Source organism: Ciconia boyciana, chromosome 1 (assembly GCF_034638445.1).
Source record: "Ciconia boyciana chromosome 1, ASM3463844v1, whole genome shotgun sequence".
Lineage (NCBI taxonomy): Eukaryota > Metazoa > Chordata > Aves > Ciconiiformes > Ciconiidae > Ciconia > Ciconia boyciana.
The window spans coordinates 87611210-87636330 of record NC_132934.1 but is presented as its reverse complement, the minus strand read 5'-3'; the positions used below and the strand labels follow the sequence as shown (position 1 = coordinate 87636330).

Sequence of the window (25121 nt, the reverse complement as noted above, 5' to 3'; positions counted from 1 at the left end):
CATATCACCTGAGGGACAGGGGTGTTGCTTTCTAATTTCAAATGCCTTCAGAGTCTTGTAAAGCTCAGGACATCTAGAGGAAAGGACATTTAACCATCTCAGCTACAAAAAGCTATTGTTCAAGCACAACACAGATGATTTCTAAAACCTTTGTGTAACTTTCTCTAGCTGTAAAACGGGACTGGGAAACCTATCTCACAGGTGCTGTAAAATTAACAGTTACAGTAGTTGTAAAGACCTGCAAAGTAAGTTTTGCTGATGATATAGCAAAACCTAGCACTAACAAGGAAACAAAATGATCATGTGAATTTCATTTTCAGTGGCTTGGGAAAGCTGCAGCAGCAGGCACAAGTGCTACTCACTAGCAGGAATGATAGACTTCAGTTTATGCAGAATAGCAGGAACCCTCATTCCTAGGGCAACCATCACACAAGAACGATGGAGAAGAAACAAACAGAACCTTCTGCTATCCAAAAAGCCAGAAGATTAAAGGAGCTTCAAATGTAACATAAGAGTCGTAGCTAAACACGGATAGAATACATAGCTTTGAAACAGGGTTCAGACTTTTAGGGACTTTCTGTCAAAAACTGGAAGTAAGAAGGGGACTTCTTCACGGAATTGCTGCACGTCTCTGTACCTTTCAAATCTGCTTTATTTTTGCAGGCTTCTAGCCCTATTAGGTTTTTTCCATGCCCAGTAGTAGGCCTTAATTCACAATTGTTTCTGTTCTAACACCTTTACAAACCTGTGAAATAGCAAACCAAGTACTAATCAACTTAATCTATAGCAAATTTAGCATGTTCTAGTTCTAGGCCACTTGACAAGTTGGACTAGTACTTGCTTAAAAATGAAAACAATCTTAAAACTTAAGACAATTAATGCAAGGCCTGAAAAGACATACAATTTTGCACAATATGGAACATGATATTACAGACAAATTAAAAACCTCGATATTGACTGTTGCTCAAAAGCAAACAAAAAAGGAGAAACAAAAATAGACTGCATTATCTGAACAACATTGAGGACACCTGACATCAAGTTTGTGGAGATGTCGCATTTCAACAATGTGACCTCCTCATCTTCCACAAAAGAAAAACAGGCTGAAAAGGTGCTTAAAATAAAAACAAACAACCACTATATAAAAGGTATTTCTGCAAAATGGCTAATCTTGAAGGGCCAATTGAGCATACCCCCAAGTAACATTCAGAAAGCTCTTCTGTGCTTACAAATAGATTTTTTTTCACAAGACATGCCTAAAATCAGGCCAACACCAGCTTGCCAGGCCCCTGATCATCCTTTTTTACACCAAAAAACACACAGAAAGAAACAAAACAAAAAATCAAGGAAGTATATTTCTGGTTGCAGCAAAACACCCACTAACAGAAATAGAATTACTTGACACTTGGTGCTGTCTCAGAAACGGATCTGACACATCAGCCTGTACTACTAGTTAAGCATGCTGACAGCGACACAACTGGGCACTTAAGTCAATTTTTAAAAGTTTAAGGATTATGCTTTTTTTTTTTTTTAAGAAACATCACTGAAGAGATTAAGTAGTAATGCATTTACAAGGTTTATTGGAAAACAGTTTTACCGGGGGGCAGCAAAAAAAAAAACAAAAATCAATAAAAGATTATACACAGTATATCTAGCAGTTCACTATACATTTGCCATCAAAAAGATATTTCCAAGATGTTTTGAGTTCCATTTTTTTACAGGTCCATTTTGACTTAACAAGGCAGCACATACAGCTTTCAAAGTTTCAGAAAGCTTTTAACTTGAGCAAGAGGGCAAAAAACCTGACTCTCAAAGTCAGGCCAACTTAAAGGAAAACATCTTCACATTTTTTAACTGAGCCTTTCCGATTTGAGTTACAAACACAAAATTCCTCTACTGCATTCAAAGGCATTGCAGTGCAATAAATCTGTTTAAATGAAAAAAAAAAAAAAAAAAAAAAAAAAACCAAACCCTCACCCTCATTTCTATAACCCCACAATCAACCTGAAACCAAAAAGTTCCCACAAGTCATAAAACAAAGCAGCTAGTGATGGGGAATTAAACTTTTCAGCTGCACAGGATTATACTAACATTAAAAAAAACAACCTCACATTAATGTGCCCATCTACACAAAGTAACAGAAGTTACTACTCCTGTGTGCCAAACTAAAATGTAATCTTTTTTTCTTTTAAAGCAGAGATTAATTTGTATTTTGATTAAGATTACAGCACATCCTCCCTACACTTACAGAACAAGCTGACCTACAACGTATTTTCTGTAAGGTCATATCTAAAAACCGGACCGTTTGAAAAACAACAGTCATCTCTATCATTTGACAGTCATCATCTGTCAGAAAAAAAGTCATCCTAACATTTCTAACATCCTAACATGCCCTAAATATTCTTTACAAGAGAAAAAGAGTGCACCTTTCAGCATTTAATATCATAAAAATAAGAAATCCCAGACACTTTAAAACAAATTAGATTAAAAATAAACTAAATTATTAACTAAGTTTACTTTGTAGTTTCAAGCAATTTTTGTTTAGGGTTGTGAATATCAGAAGGCACTGAAACCAAACCTACCTCATGCTTCCCCGATGACAAATTTGTCTTCAACAAATTTATACGTTGCTGTGACTCAGCATTACAGAAGATATGTGTGCAAAAGCACAAAATAACAGTAAGTCAAAATTCTACTGACTTCATACTAGCTTTGGACATCAGCAACCAAAAGAGTCACATAATACTGATGTATCAGCCGCATCAAGCCAAAACCCACAGGAACTTTAAAGCCTGATGATGCTTACTCTGCCTCCCTCATTCTGTTTACACCTAGTGCCCCTCCTACCAAAAGCTCTCGAACACACAGGACACTCACAAAGACACCTCTTTTCCTTTCTGATAATTTCTCAATACAAAAAAAGGTAAAACAGGTAAAATAGGCAGTTAAAGACATGATCATGTGGAAGGTATACAAAGGAGTCCTGCATCTTTTAAGAGGCAAACTTATCCTGCATCAGACAAAAAACACATCTCAACAATCTAATACTAATCACAACATTATTATCTGACTTTACTTAAAGATAAGTTGTGGTTTGTGTGCCACCAAAAGGTGGCTTGTTTGCAAAATGACATTTTCATATATCAACAGGTGAATTTGCTTTAAAGTATAACCTTAGCAACTAGATTTGGTAGGCTGGTGTCACAGAACATACGAATCCTCCTGCTCAGCCTGGCAAGCAGTCTGAACTACCAAACAAAAATAGAAAAAGACAAAATAATTACTCTACATCAAAGGAAGCTTTCAGCAGCTGGTGACTAGCTAAATCTTAAGTCTTACAGCACACTCTTAAAACTCACAGTCTATTACTCTCTATATACATCCAGGAACACAGTCGTGTTTCTTTCAATTTGAATGCTTTTAGCTTCTGCCTCCTCATGACACTAAGCATTAATTACGTTTCAAGAAAGTATTCACTTTATCCCAAATGAAAATTTCTTCTATGTCAGTGAACTCCATTTACTCCTGTCTGACATGAATGGATCAACAGACGTGACAACGCAATGTCCAATCTACCATTACTTCCTACCACTTTTTCATACCCTCCTACTAACATCCTTTTTAAACCATTTCTGGTGAAAGGAAATTTACTGTCTGTCACCCGTCTTAGCCTACCTCTACTTTTTATCCTCAAAATGAATTATTAAGCTTGCACAACGTTTAATGCAGTTCAAGACATTAATGAGGTGGCATAATATAATTTCCAGTCCTGTTGTTCCACAGATTTTATATTTAGCACAGGTTTTCACTGAGCGTTTCTTTTAAACTTACCTTTGCTGTTTTTCCAGAGTTCCTCTACCTTCTTCAAAATAATTTAAAAGTACTGATATTTCTACGGGCCTTGCATCCTACTGCTGGCATTCTGTATCTTGAAAATCCCACATTCATTCTTGGAAATACAATAGAGCAGTTTGATCCATTACTTGCTTGACAGACTTCAAAAACTGTAGCAGATTAAGGATGGATTCTTTTCTTCAGAGCAGAAAACAACTGACTTGCTCTCATATTGCTGCCCCTTATCTCTGCAATTTACATCAGCATTTTCTTTATTAGTATTATTATATTATTTAAACAAGGACTTCCATCAGGCTTTAGCCCCTTAGTATGAAGCTGGATAATTTTCATATCAGTTCAGCTTCCACTCCTTTTCTCTGAAAAAAGAGGTGGTCTGGTCTTTCTAACTTGTTTTTTGTCCCTTACATCATTCCAGAACCTCCTGTTTAGATATTTCAGCCACTCACTACATTTCATTGAGTAATTCCTTTAATGTCTTTTTTTTTTTTTTTTACTTGCTCATAGCCTACTAGGCTCCCTCACACCCCTATCCCCTTTGTCTTTCAGAATTATTTAAACAAATCCATTAAATTTACCTATTTGCTGCTGCTCTTCTATTTCCCCTTACGTTTCCAGTTTACATTAAAACCCCTAACCCTAATTCACACCACTTTTTCCCTTCCTTTTTATCTGCTATATTTTATGCTTTTTCACATAGACTTGATTTCTATTTTTCTGGAGGGCACTGTTTTACATCCGTTAACCTCTCATCTCTTGCCATAAAGTTACATTTTCCAACCTAGCAACTTATTTACTGTTGCCTTTACAGGTACAGTTTCCTTTTGTGTTCTTAAGGATATGAGTTAAGCCCCCCACATTTGCCCCCTCCAGGATGTGTAAAACACTTCAGAAGAAAAATTCCACAATCTTGTGGAGACACAAACAGAAAGATATGAATGCAAGCCTGCCAGATACAGGACAGTCTAAATCAAAATGTACCATTCTGTTCACTTTAGCTTATTCAAAAGAAGGGAAGGGGGGAAGGGGCAGGGGGAGAAAAGAGCATTGTATTGAAACACTGAAGTTGAAATAAGACTATCAAACAATCTGGTTAAATAAACATTTACACTTAAAAGTCTCTCTAAAGAACCTTTCAGAAACTGCTACAATGTCTAACTGTAGTACTTTTAGTTATCATAACGTCTTTGGTCAGTGCTGCTGACATGGGCTGTTGCTGCCTTTCCCCTTCTAAATGGACTACACTGTGACTTCTCCAGGAACCAGCACTCAGCTGAATATACAGGACCACATAAGCAAGCCAGCTCTGAAGACATCAACACAGAGAACGTAACATCAGAAAAAAAAATAAACGGATGGCATGTTGACAGTAAAAGGTAAACATCCTGGTACAGTGTTAGAATGAGATGGGATGTAACAAAGACTCTGTTTAGAAGTTGGGAGGGGGGGGAATCCCAAGCCTCCAAAACAGCCATGTTTCTTGGAAGTGAAGCATCATCGCATCTGTTTGAAAAATTATGACAAGGGAACGCATTCTGATAAAAAACTCTACCTCGCATGTCATCTTATGTTACCATGCCTCAAAGCTACTCTTCATTTTCCCTGTGCCCATGGGTATGTCTAAAGCGTAATTAAAAGGTGCAACCACAGCTCAAGTAGAAACAAACTTGTTTTGAACGAGCTAGTTCACATGTCAAAGCATGTGGTAATGTTGCAGGGACAACAACATAATGAAGTTACAATGAAAACAAGGACAGATACACCAAAGATTAGTTTTATTCAAACTATTAATTTACACAGTGTTCTGTTAACTATTCTATTCTAACTATTAATTGCCACAGGTGTGTACAAAATAGCTTTAACATAAATAGCTTCTAGGAATAAAGTTGCAATCCCACTCCTGGATAGCCCATAGACATAGCCCAACTTTGTTAAGTCTTATGTTAACATCAAGCAGTCAGAGCAGAAAATACACCAGCGAACAAAAAAATCCAGAGAAACGGCAGCTTGAATAAAGGATAAAGGGACTATTAAACACAACCATTCAGCACCATTTGGGAATTCTGCAGAAAACAGCAGCCCAGTATTTTCACAGCTCATGACCTATGTTTTCAGCCTAGAGTTTCAGTTTTCATGAAACGCCCTCAAGAGGCAAAGCTTAAGATCATCGTTATGAGTATTCTTGTACAAGCAATACAAATTTAAAGATTATGCATGTGATGAGTTTCTGCTGGTTACAAGGTCTCCGGAGACATGACAATTGGAAACGGCCACCACGGCTACAGAGAAAGCACAAACCCTTCATCACATATAGGTAGTCAAAGAGGTAATGTCGTAGCTAGGACAATGTCAGGCTATAAGGTGATGTTTACAGGGAGAAGGTATAGCTTTTGTAAGATCAACTGAGATCACTAGGGGGAAAAAAAAAAAAGGGACATGCTTGGAAGACCCAGGAGAAAGTTTCCCTTCCCCTCCCCCTCGAGATTCGGCACTGTCTCTCCTCACACCCTGTCCCGCCAGAGGACAAGACGGCCGGCCCCGCCGGCACGCAGCAGCGCCGGGAAAGCCCGTCCTTGGAGCTCGCACTTATCCGACTCCTCAAAGCCACCCCGCGCGCGCCGCGCTTCCGCGGAGCGCAGCCCGCCACCGGCACAAGCCCCGCCGCCTCACCAGCCACGCGGGAGCGCCCGGGGCAGGACCGGCCTGGCCCGCCGCCCTCCCGCTTCCCGAGAGACCCCTCTCCTCCCGCCGCCAGGCGCAGCCCGACAGCTCTCCCCGGCGGGAGGCGACCGGCCCACGCGCGCGGCTCCCGCCGCGCCGACCGGCCCCACCTCGCCCGCGCGGCCCCCGCCTGTTGCACGCGCGCTGGCCGGGGACTCCCGCAGCCGGCGGCACTCCCAGCCCGGGCCTCCCGCAGCCCGGGCCGAGAAGGCCCCCGCCGACCCCCCGCGGGGGCCCGTACCTCCCCCCGCGCCCGGCCCGGCCCCGCTCACCGCCCGGCTGCCGTTATCCCCCCCTCCGCCGGCTCGGCGCGGCGCGGACCCGAGACCGGGGCTCCCCGCTCCCGGCGGCGCGGACAGTGGCGCTCTCTCCCCCGTACCTGCTGCCGGAGCGGCCCGGCCCGGCCCGGCCCGGCCCCGCGCTGTCTCCTCTAGGGCCCGAGGCGCACGAGCGCCGCTCCCTCCCTACCTGCCTGCCTGCCCAGCGCTGGCTGGCGACGGCAATGCGCACGCGCCCAGCGCTCTGCGTAGTTTCCGGCCTCACCGCAGCGCCCACTGGGAGGGAGAGCCCTTCCGGCGGCCCCGTGGGCGAGGCGAGCCGAGCCCGGCCCGGCCCGGCCCGGCCCGGCCCGACCGGCGGCGGCGGCGGCGGCGGCGGCGGCCACCCTTCGCGCAGCAGCAGCGCCCTCCTCAGGCCGGCGGCACGGGCGGACCGCGGCCCCAGGGAAGACTACGACTCCCGGCATGCAGCGCGCGCACCGCGCAGCCGCAGACAGGGCGCGCCGCTCCCGACGGGACCGCCGCAGTGTGCCGCGGCGTATGCTGGGAGCTGTAGTGCGGCGGGCAGTGCCGCCGCAGCCGGGAGGGTCTGGGCAGGGGGAGGAGGCACCGCCTCCCCGCCTGAGGGGCGGTGGCGTCGTCCAGGCGGGTCGAAGGCGCTGAGGCGGGCGGGCACTGCTGTGCGGAGCGTGGCGGCAATGGCGCAGCAGCGGCGAATGGCAGGGCGGTGTTAGGCCGCCGGCGGCCGCGGGCTGTAACCTGCTGCCGGTCAGTGCTGCCGCGAGGGAGCTTCGTGACAGGCAGCAGTAGAAGGGACAGGATCTCCCCAAGGGCTTTTACAGCCTGGGATGGCCTACCGAGCTGATATTTCCACTTTAATTAATGCTTCCTGCGGTGCAGGTTGCCTAGGGGTGGCCTCGATGTCAGTATAAACCACATCACTGTAAGAGGAGCACTGCTGTCTTCTGCGTTCGCTGAGGGGTACAGGTGAAAAGCAAAGCCATTCTGCAGTTTCACAGGCAGATCGTATGGTAGTAAGACTGAACGCAGCAGAGTGGCAGTAATAAATGCAGGTGGTGATCGCTGGTCTCATAGCACAAAAAGCCACAGTAGCTGCTAGTCAGCCATGGTATATGTAGGGATAGATACATACATGAGGTTATGTGACAAAAGCTCGTCTGCACACCCATAAAGGAGCACAGGGAGATGACGGCAGGAGGGGGAGCCCAAACGGTACCCTGCCGGGCTGCTCGCAGGCCCATCCCAGGAGCCCTCAGCCCACCAAAGGCTCATCTCCACAGGCCCAGAGAGGCACAATGGCAGGTGGGAACACAAATTAAGGACTCGGAGGAGGGGACACGCTGTCCAGAGCTGTCCCAGGAGAGTCACAGCCCCAGAGCACCTTTAGGGCTTGGGGGGGGGGGGCGGGTCGCACGCGATGGGATGCAGGGGAAGAGCGTTGGGGGATTGCACAGGACTCATTAGGGGATGTTTAGGGGAGGAATCAAAGGCGGGAAAGGGAGGGGTTTAGGTGATTTGTAGAGGAACAAGTGTGGGAAACCAGAGGGATACGGGAATAAAAAGGGCCGGTTGTGTGTAAATGGTTTGTGATGGTTTGGCCATGCCCTGCGCCTGATCAGCACAGCCTGTCCCGTGTTCTCATTGAACTCCTTTCTCACTTTGCCTTGAGTGAGGGACTCTCATTAGCACATGCAGGGGGTGTGGGGGGGTCTGGGTGCGAGTCGCTGGGCTGGGACTCAGGGCCCGTGTGCACAGACGAGCGTGTGAGTGGCCACAACCGTGCAGCCAGACCAGCTAGCGAGGGGGCCTAGGGGCCGGGAGGGGGCTGCGAGGGAGGAGCTGGCTGCCAGGGGAGTCCCGGCAGCTGCTGGGGGCCCTGAGGGCGAGACCACCATGGGGGAGTTGGCTACTGGGGGATCAGGGGGACTGGAGAGACTGGGATCGAGGGGCAGCTACTGGGTAGACTGTCTGAGCCCAGCTGCTGGAGGGAGCCACGCTATACATAGGTGTGTGTATGTGTGTGTATGTATATATATATGCTCAATAGCACACCTCCATCCTGCTCAGCCAGAGAGGGGGGTGGGATGAGGCCGCTGGCACTGCTTGTGTTCATGTGAGTGCTCTGTGTGGCCAGCTATGTAATCTGTGTGGCTGTCTGTGTATATATGTGGTGTATATGGGTGTTTGTGTGGGGGTCCCTACTGGGAATACAAGCTCAGCCTGGCTACTGGTTAGGGCTGAGGACATGGAGCTGCAGCAGCCTCGCCTCTCTCAGGCTACCAGATCTGGCCCGATTTTCCCATATCAATAGATATATATATTTGTATATATATCATATGTATACATATGCATACACAATATACATATCATATACATATAGGTAGGTATATTTCATAGGGCTTCTATATAGCATAGTATTTCTACTCACAGAATTGAGATAAGAGAGATTAAAGCAGACAGGCAACAGCTTTCTCCCAGAGCATTTGCATCAAAAAATAAATAACAGTTAAACTTTTCTTTCAGAGATTTCACCCTACCAGTAAGCACATTTATACTGCAGCAGAAGGTCAGGTTACAGCATTGGTTGGCATTCCTGAGATACCTTGAATCAAATTAGCACAGGTAAGGGCGGCAGCAGAGATCTGCAAGTTCTCCTGTTTTTGCTGAGAGTCTGACTTCAGGTGCAGCTGAGCTAATACAATGGTGTGCTGCAGGTACAAGGATGAATTCCTGTTTCCCGTCACCTTTGCTCTTCTGCTCCCTTCTCTCCACCATGTACACATTTTCAGGGGTGGTGAACTGCATTCATTCTGCACGCCTTGTGATACCCTGCCCTAAAAGGCCACCACAGATGACGCCTTTTTGCAGTACAGCCATCACCTGCAGGCAAGGATTTGCAAAACTTAGGAGGGGCTTGTGTTACGTGAGGCTGCCCAGGGCAGGCTGTTTGGGTCTGCGTGATCGCGGACCAACACATGGAAGCAGTAAAAAGCGCCACCAGAGTTCAGACTGTCTGGAAACACAGAGATCTAAAACCAGGCTGACATCAGGTGCCAGTAAAATTAAGACAGAAGGTAGCTTCATATCTGACAACAGCTACTTCTGAAACCCTAAGTATTTTAGTAATCATCTGGGTTAATTCAGCTGGAGGGAGTTTACTCCTAAACCAGTAATGCAGAATTTTGAGAATAATTTTTTACTTCATATAAAAGTGAGGCATGCAAGCAGCATGTTTTTAATCAGTCTAAAAAGACAACGGCAATATTGAAGGCTGAAGAATAACCTTGAACTGGGGGGGGTGAGGGGTGGAAGTGGACAGGGTAAACAGATCAGCCATCGTGTTGTGATTGGGTGAAATTTGGGTTTAGGCATATTACTACTGGTCCCTGTTTCCCACAGTGCAAATGGGATGACAGGAAATGGTATAACGATAATACAGCCCTTTCTAAAAAAGGCCATGGAGCCAGACTGCTAACCATATTTAGCATTACTAAATTATGATTGGCACCAGCAAGCCTTGGTTGTCACCTAGTGACATTTTGTTCAGCCCTAAAAATGAAAACACAGTTGCCTGCACTGTTTCAAACCATGAAAGTCACTGGGGACTCCCAGATAGGGAAAGAGAAAGATAAGGCAAAGCAACAAGTTCATCATGACTTAGGATCTCAGAGCCATCACCGCCACAGCCGAAAGATATTGTTCTGTGTTTCTGAGGTGGTGAAAAGTGGTTGCGTACAGCAGCAGGATCACAAGAGGTGTCTTTGCAGCCAGATGGGATGAGCACCCACCAGGGAGAAGCAGCGCGTGCCCCATCTGCATCCCTGAACCTCATTGAGATGTAGTAGTACCCGTATGTCTGTGCTCACCATGAAACTCACCATGAAGTGCTTTAATGGGTCCATGCAGACAGTGAAATGTGACTGCTCTCCTTTGCTCTTTTGCTTCCTCAGGTTTGGCTGAGGAAGGGTGACACTGGGAGCTGCACCCTTCAGGCTTCCTCCCAGTGGCTGGTGGGACCCTTTCACTGTGCAGTGGAGCAGCTGGAGCTGGGGAGCCTCCTGTGGGTCCCTGGGAGGCAGGCAGGCAGATCTGCCCAGCTGCTTAGCTCTGGGCCATTCCTGCTGTCTTTCTGCCCACCCCTGCCCAAACAGATTGGAAACCTGCCATCGCTGTCTGCACCAGCTGCTAGAGTTGGTGATGATGGGACCCGAGGGCATGGCAACAATTCCAACAGCAGAAACCACAAACTAGTGTGGGCACCAAGGGGAGTTAAGCCGTAAAGGGCAAACCTCCATCAGAGAGTGGCAGGGAGCTGATACAGGGCTCTAGGAAGGGTTTTGATCTTTTCCTCTCATGCAGGGGGCACAGAGTGTTATTGGTTCTGCCTCTCACATCTTCTCTATGAAGTATCACTCCAGAAGTGACAGTGTTAACAAATACAGTAGAAGAGACTGCTCTGTAAGCTGAGCTACACGATCACATGCATGGGTTTTATTTTTAACATCCCAAAACTACTTGATGTTTCTGCCTGGGCTTGCTCCAGGTCCTCCCATTCTCTCCTCTGTCTTTGCTTGCAGTTGTCCCTTACCCACCTCACTTCAACCCAGCTGAGCGCAACCAGGAGAGCAACTGTTTGGTACACACAAAGGGACTCTATGATTAAGGTAAGGTTTGTAAATAGAGTTGGAGTCTTTATTGGTCAAACCTTATGCAATGCAGTGGTTACTGTATCGAGCTATGAAAATCAAGACGTCTTCAAAATAGCCTTAGTAATTAAGATGAAGTAGAATAATCAGACACAAGATGTCTTAAATGACACCCTAAAACAGAGGCAGCTGGTAACTGTGAATGCTTCTGTGACATGCTGCTCTGAAAAAAAAAACCTCCATAATATATTCAGTGGATTAGCCATAGTTTGCAGCACTGTATCTGGGGTTTTAAAAAACTAAGACACTGATTCTAAGATGGGAGCTTCAGTAGCAGGACAGATGATAAATCAAAAATTCAATTTCTGTAATTTTCAAGAAACTGAGAGAAGTAAGACAAGGAGATACAGTAAGGGTCAGAGGAGAGGCAAGAGCAATCTTCTGGCAAAAATGCTAAAACTTAAAATCTGGTTAGTTTTGTTGATTCAGACTGCAAAGTGTATGTTTGTAGGCCAGACCGAATAATAAGATGATGAAGTAAGACTCACAAGTGTTAGAGGTACTACTGTACTGTTTAGAGTTGCGGCTGCTTAGCAATTTTTATTCAGGAATCTTTTCTCTGTTGTTTTAATGACTTAGACCTTGACCAATAGCTCTGAAATTCACTATGCGGGACATCTGCCTTGGGCTAGGTTTCTTTTGTTTTGCTTAAAACCATTCACTTGATTATCTCAAGAAGTTTTCAGAAAAGTATGTTAATTAGATTATTACCAGGGCATAAAATAGAACCTGAGCCCAAAGAAAAAAAAAACCAGTTTGCACCATTCTTCTTTTTTTCTCAAACTGCAATTAAACTGGAACCTGTTATTTTAAAGCACTTGCTGAACTCAAACCAAAACCAAACCCATTTCCTAGTTATCAATGCAAAGTGAGAGTTTGCCTGACTGTGTCTCTACCAAGGGACCCCTCACATGCACAAGGAGCAGCAGAGCAGCTCCATGCCACAGCCTCCCCCTTCTCCCTGTCCTGCCTGTCTCCCACACGACTCCCCAACATGCCCAGCACAAGAGCCTGCTGCTGGGCTGCCCTGCAATGTACCGCCAGCCCAGGGGACCACTTCAGCACCTGGAATTTTGGGGTGGGTTTGTCTCAGGTGAGCTACGGCTACTTTGCGCCAGGTAGGGAGGAGCAAGCAATATTGCTGATCCAGATCTCACAGGGGGGAGTGCAGTGTGGGGTTTCTACCAGCAGCACCCTGTGTGACCCGTGCCTCGCTGCTCTGAACTCTCCCCTACTCCTCCCATAACAGCACCAGTGCATTTCACTAGATAGAAATTGCACTAGCAAGTTTCGGTACCTTTTTACTGTGTGCATGCAGCACAGATTTACCAGGTGAGGGGGAGGCCTGATGGTGCGACAGCTTCTCTTGAGTTCCACGGTCCTGCATGCCAGGTTTAGGGGGCTGAAAAGAAGCTGATATGCTGCTGTGGAGCTAAGCAGCATGTGTGCCCTGAAAGAAAAGCAAGGAATGTGCCTGACTGATGCACTGTACTGTGGACCTACTCCATCCCTGTCATTTTAAAGCTTTTTTTTTTCAGTATAAAGCAATTCAGTATAAAGCAATTCAGTAACTCTGAACCAGTGGTTATTGCTATGAAACACCACAGGCTCAATCAGCTGATCCGCAGTTAGAAAATATAGGGAGTAGCTCCCTAATTGTCACAGCCTCATCCTTCCATCTTTGGGCTTATCTATCAGGTCAGTTCTCTCACTGAAAACCTTTTCACTCTGCATGTCTTATACTGGGGATTTGAAGTTCACCAGAAGGATTGTCCTGGAATCAAAGTGCCCCTATAAAACCCATGTGGACTTGTTCAAGGTCTGAGCCTCAGAGAAACTATGTGTTGCACATGCTTGCTAGAAATTTATTAGTGCTATTGATGGAAATATTTCATCTGTAATTTTTATTCTTCCTTTCCACCTACCCTGGGCTGTACCATATTCACTGCCTGACTCATTTAAAGCATGGCTGGCAACAGGTACATGCAAGATCAGTCTGAATGGCAATTGCAGAGCAGGTGTGCCACAAAGGACAGTGACCCGCTATGCCTAGCGCCAAGGCGGTCACTCAAACTGTAGCTATCCCTGCTGTAGGTGTCAAGATGTGGGGCTTGACTCACTTAGGGGTCACCATGATTGCAGGTGGTGGCATTCTTGGGTTTGCTTTTTATTTTGTATCAAAGGACAGGACTTTAGGAAAATTAGGCTCCTGAGAATCATGTACAAATGTGGTACAGTACGGTTTCCAATGGCATAGTGTTTTCTTCCTCAGCTACAAGAAATAAATATATCTATGTAGCAAAAGGAGACCCAAGCCTGATTTCTTGCTGAGGTTGTTATGTACGTAGTGATTGAGGAAGAACACTGCACGAAAAGAGAAGAAAACCTCTAGTTTAAGGAGAATTAGAAGCTCTCCTAGAAAATGTGATGATTCTACAGCTGGCTCTGCCAGGGTTTTTTTGCAGGAGGCATGTGACTGCAAGTGAAACATCAGAACCTGAGCATCTCCATGCTTGGAGTGTGTATATATAGTTATTTATATAAAATATTATATTTAATTCTCTTTCTTTTCATCTTTCTATATTTTAATTCTACATCTTCCAAATAGAAGTAATAGTATCTTTTAACCTCAAGTGCAACTCTAGTACTGCAAAGATAAATTCATTATTGGTTGTGATCCCCCCCAGATACTAAATTAGTAAATATATTGAAAAACCCTGTAAGGAAATTAATAACTCTCTATTCACCTCAGGATTTAAGTATTATGATAAAAAAGAGATAAACACCACATACTGAGTAACAAGGATTAAAAGAAATAGATAATATCTCCTATCTGCCCTATACACTTCACCAAAAGTATTCACATTCTTTGAAAATACTTTTCTGTTGTAACATTATATATAACTTTAACATTCTTGGCTCCAGCATTTGGATGCAAACTTTCCTGAGATTTTTTTTTAAGAGTTCCTTATCAAGTTGTAAATCTTAGAAAGTTTGTTTTATGTTCATTTGCAATCTCATCTCAGAGGCATTCTTTGAGGTAATTATCTGGGGTTTCTGGTGGCCCTTTTGATGGTTCTTTAAAAGGGGAGTCACCCCTTGATTCTGTGAGAAGAGCTCAGATATGATGTATAACCTTAGTATGTCATATGATCAGTCACACATAGCAAATACCAAATAAGAAAACAGTTTTATTGTTTTGGCTCATTGACTGCAACTGAATTAAATATATATTTACTGAAAATAAATTGTAATTGGTTTAGAAACTGTAAGTTATTGTCACTGAACAGATCTGCTCCAGACACAGACATACCTGCAGTTAAAATAGCAGCTGTGTATTTTTAAACCTTACTTGATTTGCTGTCATGATGGTCTAAAAATAAAGATTTACCAAAGTTTACAGACTGTGGACTGTAATTTGTATCCTTTCTTTCCTTTCTGTAGCATCTCTTCCCCTTGAGCCTGAGCCTACTTGCTCTGCAGCACAGCTCTCCTCAGGGCTAGGTCACTTAAGCCTGGGGTTGCAAAAACACTCACATCTAGGTAAATGATGCTACTGTATTTTCTTTAACCTTAGAAAAAACAAAGTCTAAATTATTTTACTAATAATGTATATTTTTTCCAAGAGCCAAGTAGCTTGAACATGATTCAAGTGAGCATTTCTGTTTTGATTTTTTTTCTGATCCAGCTCTCAGGAAATTTTGCATGTTGCAGGGAAACAAGAAGTGTACAGGTTTAGAGAAATGTTTCATCATCTGACATACCTGTGTGTCACCTGCCTCTGGATGTTATGTATCAAACTTACTGCGGCAAGAATTGGAAAACTTTCTGCTTAGGGTTTTGAAAGTTGTAGTTTGTGTACTGACAATAATACCATCAACTAAACCACTGAGCTAACTAGATCATCAGTTAAAATACAGAGCTCTAGATTACCAGCATGTCAGAATAGAAGAAGCATTCAAACCCTGATAAATATCAGAAAAGTTTTCTTTCCCTTCTTCCTGTACTCCAGCTTCACAGATCTGACAATGAGAAGAGAGGTATAGAAATCATTTGTCTGACAGAACAGCATATACAAGTTAGAGATGAGGTGAACTCAACTAAAAATGGCAGATCTGAATAATGATGAAGACACATTCTGGATCTGAATGCTCTGATATGGTCACTTTTGATAAAAAAAGCATGTGTTTTCTTTCTCTACACGTGATTCAGATGGGGTTCATTTCTGCATACAGCAGTGTGAAAGCAGGGTCCTCTGTGTCCTTTCTGTGTTTTTGGAGAACCATAAGGCCTGTGCCTCAGATGTATTTTTATTTATCAATTATTTCTCTCTGAGTTGGTTTTGCAGTGGAAAGTATTGTTCACACATTCATGTTTTTATTGCAGTGTAATGTACCCAGCCTTCCTCTGACCTTATGCAAGTCATAGCTGGGACTATTTTTAGAGATTATATTTGCAGCAAAATGCTACAAGAATGAGAGAGCAAAGATGCTGCCAATGTGAAATAAATCAATCTGTATCTCCTGCTTCTCTGAGCCACATAAAAGTAGATGTAACTAAACAGCCTAAAGCAGGACAGATGGCACCCTAAACTACATGTATTTAAAGGCTGGATGTGGCTGGGGCCACTCTGGCTAGCACCCTGGTGTCACCTCTGTGCAGAAGCAAGTGCTTCCCAAGACAAGGCAGGGAATGTTATAATGGATAGTCACAAAATATTATTTTTTTTGCATTGCTGTCTCAAGCTCTTCCCATGCAAACAAAGGTTAAGGTACTTGAGCCTTATACTTCAGAACATAAGTTTGTCCCTAGGTAAAGGGACCACAGAGGACTTACTCCTTTACTCTGCAGGACCGAGGAGGAATGGGATTCACTAGGAGATGTAAACAGGTATTGGTCAGTGTTTGAAGTTGCAATGGATGGAACAAAGATGTCTTGAGCAACTAATGCACATCAAATTCAAACATGAGTGTGTGGTCTTTGGTGACTGCAGGAACCCACATGCATTGCCTTTCCCAGACATCTTTCCTTCTCCTGCGTTATTCATGACTTCCATTGCCTAGATGTGAAAGATGAGAAGTTAAAACAGTGCCTTCAGGAAAGAGAGGGGAAGCAGCTTCACTTAGCATCTCTTCCCCTTGAGCCTGAGCCTACTTGCTCTGCAGCATAGCTCTCCTCAGGGCTAGGTCACTTAAGCCTGGGGCTGCAAAAGCACTCACATCTAGGTAAATGACGCTACTGTATTTTCTTTAACCTTAGAAAAAACAAAGTCTAAATTATTTTACTAATAATGTATATTTTTTCCAAGAGCCAAATGAGTCTGCTGGGCCTATGGTAGTTCCTACTGCATAGAAAGTGTGGTGAGAAGACTTGTCAAAAATCTTTTTCTCATTTTCACCAAAAAAAAAAAAGTGCCCTAGGTCCTGTTTGGAAACAGAACTACAGTTCCTCCTTATCACTAGCTTTTTCCCTTCCACAAAGATTCACAGTAGGCTGAACCAAGCCAGAATGCAACCTCTACAGCAAGGAGCAGTAAGTCAGAAATCTGGACTTTTCTACTTGCAGCAGTTCTTCTTTGGGTCAAGTTACTGATACCAGTTGAAGTATCCAGGGATGTAGCTCCAAGTAGTGACTGAGCAGCCTTTAGTTCTCTAATCCAACAACTGTGTATGAGGGGAAAAGACCACAGGATGTCCTACATGTTCCCCCTAAACAGCATCTCTTACAGACATTGTTGAAGAAGCCTGCTGGGCTGGGTGGACCACTGTTCTAACCTAGAACCTAATTTTTTATGTTTTTAGATTTGTTACAACAGAAGGCATGCCTCATGCTAATCACCATCTGCATTTACTTGCTGTCAGACTCTGTGCTTCTGTTTTCCCGTGTTTAGGGAGAAGTAACAGCTATTGCCAGGAATTATTGCAAGGGTAGAGATATTATGAACAAGGGCAACCGAGAGCTTTTGGAAGCAGACCTCATAAGTGCATTAATTTTACTAATTAAACTGATTTAATTGACTTACTGGGAAAGAATAAAAAACACAATAGTGAAAGCAAAGCAGATGATGAGTGGTTCATTCTGACACAAAGCTAATAATCTGGTAGTGACAACTTTTTATATAAGGATCTTCATACATCATGTTCTTGTACTTCTGCTTTTTGTTGTTGGACCTCAGGAAAATTGTATGTCCTTTTTATATCAAAGGTTTTTAAGGGGAGGAGAGGAAAAATTTAAATATATATTGTGAAGCCATGTTAATATGGAAATGTGAGAACTGAAATGCAGTCTTCCTTAAGAAAACATTTAGCCTGCTTATATAATAAAGCTGGTTGAAATTTCTGAAACATTTGTTTTGGCATCCTCAACTTGTTCTTTTAATCCACTCTGTTCGTTGCAAAATGTTAAATTCATGGAGCTGCCTAGTGGCAGCTGAATTTATGAAATGGAGACTGGTATTGTTTATTACTTGCTGCCTGGCACCTTTTTCCCTATTTCTGGCCCCTTGTGGTCTCACTAACACCTTCATAAACTGAATCTAAAATATGATCAACTCAGGATTACCTATTCAGTTCTGGATAGTGTTTGACACTGACTTGTCACAAGTACGTAGGATGAACTGAAGAAGTAGAGCAGTGGTGACTGTTTTTTGTAGGATCATGCTCTAAAATAGATCCCAAAGGAACAAAAATAGATTCTTTCTCAAAGAGGCACCCTGTAAAAGGCATGCTCAGACCTGACCTCTCCCTTACTCCATCACAGGAAGGGAAAAGCTCTGTTGAAGTTAGACCTTAGTCGCTCCCCTTCTGCCCTAACTGCACACCGTGGTGCTGAGCTGAGGATGAGATAAACCTGCTCTCTTCTCCTCCTTCCTATCTACTTGGCATTCACTGGTGACAGCAAGGGGAAGAAAGGTGAAAGGCAGTTTGTAAAAAAAAGTTAAAGAAAATTGATTTAACCAGGTGAGTATAATCTTGCAACAAGCCCCCACTGCACTCTGGAGCTTCTCTCCAAAATGCAGACTGAGGCATCGCCTTATTCCAGGTTTTGACACCTGAAAGTAGATGTAGCAAGTAAACCTGCCTGAAGGAAAGTTCCCCTCAGTCTCTGTTCCACGACATGCAGGTATCATCTAGGAGTGTAAGGGTAAATCAGGGAAGTGGAGTAAAGAAAGCCAGGCAAATTAGCCTTTACCCAGGCTGGTTTCCACACTGGGAACTGGGATCATGATGATAATCCTCACTCTCAGCCTTGCTGGTATAGAGCAAAGGGAGGTTCATTTGCACAACATTCATGTCTTTATGGGGGAGATGACAAGAAATGTAAGCCAAATGACCAGCGAGTTTTTCTAGAGAGGAGAAAGAAACATCATCTTTCCTACTCCAACAGCATTGAGGAAGTGGGAATCTCCCTCACTCTGCCTCTGGCAGTCTTGATTTCAGCAGTTTGGTATAGATAGATGCAGCGTAAATATTGGGACAGAAAACAGCTCACTCCCAAACCCTGGCTGCCTCTGCTGCACTAATGAGTAAAGACCTTATCTGTACCTGTACTGCTATCAGGCCACGCTGTACCATGGGTATTAGTGCTGCTACATGACTGTATGGAGCTGGCAGTCATTTGCCCACAGCCTTATTCCCACTAGAGGTGCATATGAGCACCTAACGCATAGAAACCAAGCACAGGCAGATGGCCTGTGGTCACTCTTGCTCCTTCGGGCAATAACTCTTGTCTTTTTGTCTTTGCTACACACAGCACCAGGCTCAGAAAGCTCCACCTGGGCAGCACAGGCACTGTGAGAGATGTTTCAACCGGCACTGCCATGCACCAATTGAGCCCTCCATCTCCTGCATAGTGATCACCTGCCGCTTTCACTGTGGGGCCACATTCCACATGTGCAAGGCGGAGGAGCACCAATTGCTCTGTCCCTTAGAGCAGGTCTCCTGCCTCAACTCAGCCTATGGCTGCCCTTTTTCCATGGCCCGCTTTAAGCTGGCAAAGCACCTCCAGGTCTGTCCAGCCAGCGTTGTCTGCTGCTCGATGGAGTGGAATCGCTGGCCAAACATGGATTCAGACACAACCCTCCACAAGAACATTATGAAAGAAACCTTGAACGAAGAGTGTCTGGACACAGCCTTGGCACTCAGAGACCAGAAGATACTTTTCAGGACTTTGAAAATAGCCGACTTGTTTCCAGAGTGGAGGAAAGAGGATGAATTGGAAGAGCAAATGGACGAAGCCATGGGTGGGGAAGAAGGTGCTATGGGAGGAGTAGCCTGTGGTTCCCAAGAGGGCGACAACCAGTTGTCCGAGCTCAGCCAAAGTGAGCGTGAAGATTTGGCAAAGGACAAAGAGGGAATGGATCTGGGGAGTTACAAAACCTGGGAGAACATTTTCAGCAAAGAGCTTCTGGCTTGCAAGGTAACAGGCTCAGCAGCCAGCACAGGACAAAAGACGGAGGAGGCTTCCAATAAAACAGCATCAGCCCCTCATGCTGCCAGCTCCACAGAGAAGGCAAAGGAAGCACCTGACAGTGCAGAAGAGGCAAAGGACCAAAAGCCTGAACAAGTAACACCAAATACAGAAATGACAGGACTGGCTCCCTGGCAAGAAGGGGTCCTGGAGAGGCTGAAGAAGGAGGTTGGTGTAGGTGATTACAACATGTATCTGGTACATCATGGGGGAATGCTCATCCGCTTTGGCCAGCTAGCTGCTTGCACTCCCAAAGAAAAAGACTTTGTCTATGGGAACTTGGAAGCTCAGGAGGTGAAGACTGTCTACACCTTCAAAGTGCCAGTTAGTTACTGTGGCAAAAGAGCACGACTAGGAGATGCACTGGGCCACAAGATACCAACTTCAGACAAGTCAGTGGATACCTCAGAATTGGGAATAAACCTAGAAGAACTACCTAAGGCAAATATAGTTAAAGCCACACTGCTGTGTGCACTGGAAAAAGAGCTGAAAGGCCATGAGATTTCTGAAGCAAGGGGTATTGATGGACTCTTTATGGATTTTGCAACACAGACATACAGCTTTCCTCTGGATCCCTTCTCCTCCAGTGCTGTTCTAGAAGATATTCTGGATGAAAAAAGCCCACCAGAACTCCACGTGGAGCTCTACACTGAATGTGTAACCAGAAGACACAACAAAAGCAGTTCAGCTTTCACATTCACTTGCAGTCATTTCTTCAGGAGAGACGAGTTCCCGTCCCACTTCAAGAATGTGCACACTGATATCCAGTCATGTCTAGATGGATGGTTCCAGCATCGCTGCCCACTGGCCTACTTGGGATGTACTTTTGTTCAAAATCACTTCCGCCCTGATGGACTTAAGGCCAAGGTTATATACAGCATGCCTCTCAAGACATTTGCTATTAAGCCAGAGGTGGACACCCTCCTTGCTGAATCAGGGAAGTGCAATTCCACTGTGGCAAATCAAGGGAGAAATAAGGACTCACTGAGCAGCCTTCCAGTGGAAGTGCTCAAGTACATTGCGGGGTTCCTGGACAGCTTCAGTTTATCTCAGCTATCACAAGTGTCAGTGCTGATGAGGGATATCTGTGCCACTCTTCTTCAAGAGAGGGGAATGGTCCTGCTGGTCTGGGAGAAAAAAAGATATTCCCATGGCGGTACTTCGTGGAAAGCTCGCAAAAAGGCAAGTGAATGTGACACTGAGAAAAAGACAGCCATGGGTTCTCTCCAGATAAAACACAAGCATAGCAAGGGATGCTGCATGCAGATGTAGGAAAGGTTCATGAGATTGTGAATTTGCAATTGTCAGGGGTCAGGGCTGTAAAATGCAGTATATCTAGCAAAGGTAGGAAGGTGTAAATGGACATCTTCTGACTGAAAGTCCTCACCCAAGCTTGTCTTGGGTAACTTGTTTGCATGTGCAACATTTTTAGGCACTGGGGACTGAGAATTCCTAATAGTTAAAGGTTACACATAGATTTTTTTAAGAACTTGAAGTTCATACTTTTTTTGTTCTTTACAAGCCAATCTAGGGTATGTCAAAACCAAAACATGCTTTAGAAGGCCAAAAAGGTAAAGAACAAGGAGACGTGGCTGTGAAAGGAGCTCAGGCATTCACATCAACCCTGAGGGCTTTCATGATTAGTAGTTCAGAGGATTGCCATGAGTGTCTGACTCCTTGGGTTGTGAGCACCTGAAGGAGCAGCATGGGGATAGGAAGCCTTCTTCTGCAAAGCTGGTCTCCCACTGTTTGTGCTGGAAAATTACCATCCTTATTGGCTGTTCAGGTAGTTTGAATGAAATATATAAACATAGCTCAGTCTAAGTCCCAGTCGAACAATAGTTATTACAGGGGGTTTTTTCTAGCTGATAGCCTTGCAGCTGCTCTAACAAAACTGTTTGAAAGAATAACATGAGAGACTCCAGCATGACCAAGCAGACAAGACAGAGATCTAGGAACAGATAATTGAGAGATCCAGGGAAGACTCCCAGAAATTATCTAAGGACCTGGCTTTCAAGCCCACCCCTGAAGATCTCCACCTACTGATTCTCATCAAATGGAAGCTTAGCAGTTTATAACTCTTTATTAAGAGAAAGTACTCCTTATTAAGAGAAAACATGAAGCGTGGTGAATTCAAAATCTGTGTAACAAAGTTTGGTGGCTGCAAGTTGAATTAGCCCAATCCAAAACAGGAATTAGCCTGAAATAATTTACTGGAAAATGTGGCTTCCTTCAGTAAAATGAAGAAATTTGGGCAGAGCAATCATATAGCAATTAACTTCAGTTATTGTAGCACAATTTCAAACCAGCAGCATTGAATTTAAGGACTGTCTAACCCTTTTCATGTTAGCTTTCTATACTGACCACACAGGAATCTTGTTTCCAATGCACAGACTTTGCTTTAAAACATTCTGTTTGTGATTAGTCTGAATTTCTTGACTACTGTGTATAATAGCTATGATTACTTAGGACTAGGACAGGGTCAGGTAATCTTAAGCATAGCACACCCACGTACTGTCCTTCTTCCACAGAAAGGAACATTTTTAGGGAGAAGTCCACTATGGCTTTAAAAATTCATTTGATTTAATGGTATACTGCAAATATTAAAGTGACTTAATCACAGTCTTATCACTACTTGCTGGTATATCACTAAATGGTACATGGTATCATTGCAAACAGAATCGTAAAATTTTAACTGCACATTTCTATTTTTTACAAGTTTGTATGTCCTCTAGGAATAACTTTAACCTTAGACTTCCCAGGTTTGTTCTGGGGTGGGGTGAATAACAACAGTGTTTTAATGTTAATTACTTTGAAGTTGCTGATAGATGCTTTGGAAGGTCCTTATGAAGTCAGGTTTCTTTTAGATCCATATCACACAAGCATGCTGTAGTCATTTTGCTTTATAAACATCTTGGATCACACTGTACATGTGGTGGAGTTTTCTGTAGAGGTGCAGTGGTCAGGTGTCCTGGATTTCCTCATGCCCTGCAGTGGATTGACACCAAAAAGTGTAGAAGGATACTTTCCTGTTAAAAATGGCAGGTGATGACTAAAGCAGCAAAACCAGCAAGTACGAGGTACATAACAATACAGACCCCATTTTTACTTGTTATGCCAGCCCTGCACAATCAGATGTTCACTAGCCTGTTCAGTACAAGTAATGCACACCCACTATAAGCATATACAGATTTTTAAAATCCTCTTCTATTTTTACCAACATTCCCATTTTCTCTCCCCAATTTCTCTCCCCTTTCCCATATTAGATATGGCAGTTCAGCAGCCTATTCTCCAGAGTTAACAAATGGCAGCACAACGACGTGGCGTGCATGTCAGAGCACCTGAAGAATTGTCCCTTCTACCAAGTGGAGCACAAGACAGACCCCGTGCTGCTGACAGGCATGTGCGAATTGCGAGAGCAGACTCAAAAGACTTTGGTTTCTATTTTCAAGCGCAGAGTCTGAACAACCTGCTTCCCCGCTGCCACACTCCCTTCAGGGCCCTTGAAAAGAAAATCTGGGGATTCCTGTGTAAAGATTGTTGCTTCCAACTCTCCTTTGGACATACAAAACTGGCTTCTCCCCAGCTGCGTTTGAAACATACTGCATCTTTTTTTTTCTCCTGCATTAATTTAGTTGTAAAAACTTCATCCACTGCTCACTGGTATCATGTGCTTTCTGTTTATGTTTCTGTTGCTTGCTTAATACAGCATCCTGAAGAAAGCAATAAGGATTTTGTTTGAAAACAGCATCTTTGCAACCTTGAAGGTAGGCTGCCGCTCTTGTACCATGTCCCTGAGAGAAGCAAGAGCAGTTAATGTACCTAGCTCAACTAGGTCTGAAACGCCTTAGTTTTGGCTGGAAAGCCAAGCTCTAGGAGCACAGGTAGATGCCCTCCTGCCTGGCAGACCTAGGGACTGCTAATATGTTCTGAGACATGGGCAAAAGAAAATAGCCCCCCCCAAAATTAAGTGAATTAATTAGAACTCGAGTGAGGACTCAGGAATTCACTGCACAGCCACAGACCATCATTTAGGACCCTGATTCAGGCAAGCACACCTAGTTGAGCACAAGCCTAAAGCTGAGCTCATGGGAGCATTCAAACAAACCAAAGCAAACAAACTTGCTCTTTGATAGAAATAACCAAGTAGCTAACAGTTTTAGGTGCTCGATTGACTTTTTGTATTTTTCAGTAAATAGCTTTCTCTGTTTTATTTAAAAAAACATTAAAGCCATCAAAGAATATTTGAAGTCATTTTTAGAATGCCTTACCTCCTCAGTTTTGCAGTTGTAAATTGCAAATTGTAATTGTAAGCAACTGTAAACAATATGTCAAAGAAATATTCTTTTCTGTAAAAGAAAAGGCATTCAGCAACCCATTCAGTAACACTATGGATAATGTTTGCTTCAGTTAAATGGGCTGGAGTATAAGAATTTTTTCTTTTGTTACAGAGCAGAAGAGCGATTAGGATTTGGTTTATTTCTTGATAAATACACTAATTTAAAAACAGAATGTGCTTGTTGAGGCAACAGATGAGAGAAAGCAGGCATGTCACCAACAGTGCCTGTCTTATGACACTATTTAAACCCATTTCAGAGGTGCTAGTTAGAAATGCCATAGTTGTGGTGGTGGGTGGGATTCCTCTGAAATGGCCATAAACTGATTCGACAGCTTACGGCCGCTGCACAGCCACAGCGGTGCTGACTCACGTCTCTTTCTTTTTTAAGCTCGTAGTCAGAAGTGCAAGCTCGGGACATGATGCCTGGCTTTCATCTCACCATCTTGGGCAGGAGGACCTCGCTGGGAGCTGGGACATCTGCTGGCCTGGACCACTGCTCTCCTTGCCTCAGCTGGCCAAGTGAAAACTGGCCCAGGTGGATGGACATACGCCATACTTGCCATCCCCAGTCTCGGTGCAGATCTGGGGTGAGGCAGGCTGTGCAAGAAGGAGCCCTCTCCTACTGATAAATGTTGCTGATGAACCTGAGCTGAGCGCTTGGTAATCGAAGGCATGAATTGTGTGGTGACCGAAACCATTGCTGAGTGCAGCTTGTCCTTGTCTACACTTGCAGCTTAA

General features: G+C 44.2%; 3 protein-coding genes across 10 annotated transcripts in view; 1 reads left to right on the top strand and 2 right to left on the bottom strand.

Annotated features, from left to right (window-relative positions):
* The window catches only part of KPNA1 (karyopherin subunit alpha 1), a 71390-nt gene extending 64214 nt beyond the window's left edge, over positions 1-7176 (bottom strand). For 2 of the 4 annotated variants that reach the window (XM_072880600.1, XM_072880611.1), the window contains exon 1: positions 6950-7176. The gene's annotated coding sequence lies outside the window, so the exon portion shown is untranslated. The remainder of the gene's footprint in view (positions 1-6949) is intronic. The other 2 variants (XM_072880594.1, XM_072880585.1) reach the window with 2 other exon arrangements.
* Positions 7177-11349: 4173 nt separating this feature from the next.
* FBXO40 (F-box protein 40) lies at positions 11350-23508 on the top strand. Of its 2 annotated transcripts, XM_072880398.1 has the most exons (4): positions 11350-11357; positions 11518-11533; positions 19328-21226; positions 23311-23508. In XM_072880398.1, the coding sequence occupies exons 1-4, from the start codon at positions 11350-11352 to the stop codon at positions 23506-23508; spliced, it is 2121 nt and encodes a 706-aa protein (XP_072736499.1). The 2 variants fall into 2 exon arrangements, with proteins under 2 accessions (XP_072736499.1, XP_072736490.1); XM_072880389.1 differs by lacking the exon at positions 11350-11357 and having other exon boundaries at positions 11498-11533.
* The window catches only part of VAMP1 (vesicle associated membrane protein 1), a 46327-nt gene continuing 43355 nt past the window's right edge, over positions 22150-25121 (bottom strand). For 2 of the 4 annotated variants that reach the window (XM_072880572.1, XM_072880502.1), the window contains exon 6: positions 22150-23073. The gene's annotated coding sequence lies outside the window, so the exon portion shown is untranslated. The remainder of the gene's footprint in view (positions 23074-25121) is intronic. The other 2 variants (XM_072880459.1, XM_072880484.1) reach the window with 1 other exon arrangement.

Excerpts from the sequence above, each read along its gene's own strand:
- FBXO40 (XM_072880398.1), top strand. Across the intron at positions 21,227-23,310 it reads CGTGGAAAGCTCGCAAAAAG|ATATGGCAGTTCAGCAGCCT; the intron begins GCAAGTGAATGT and ends TTCCCATATTAG.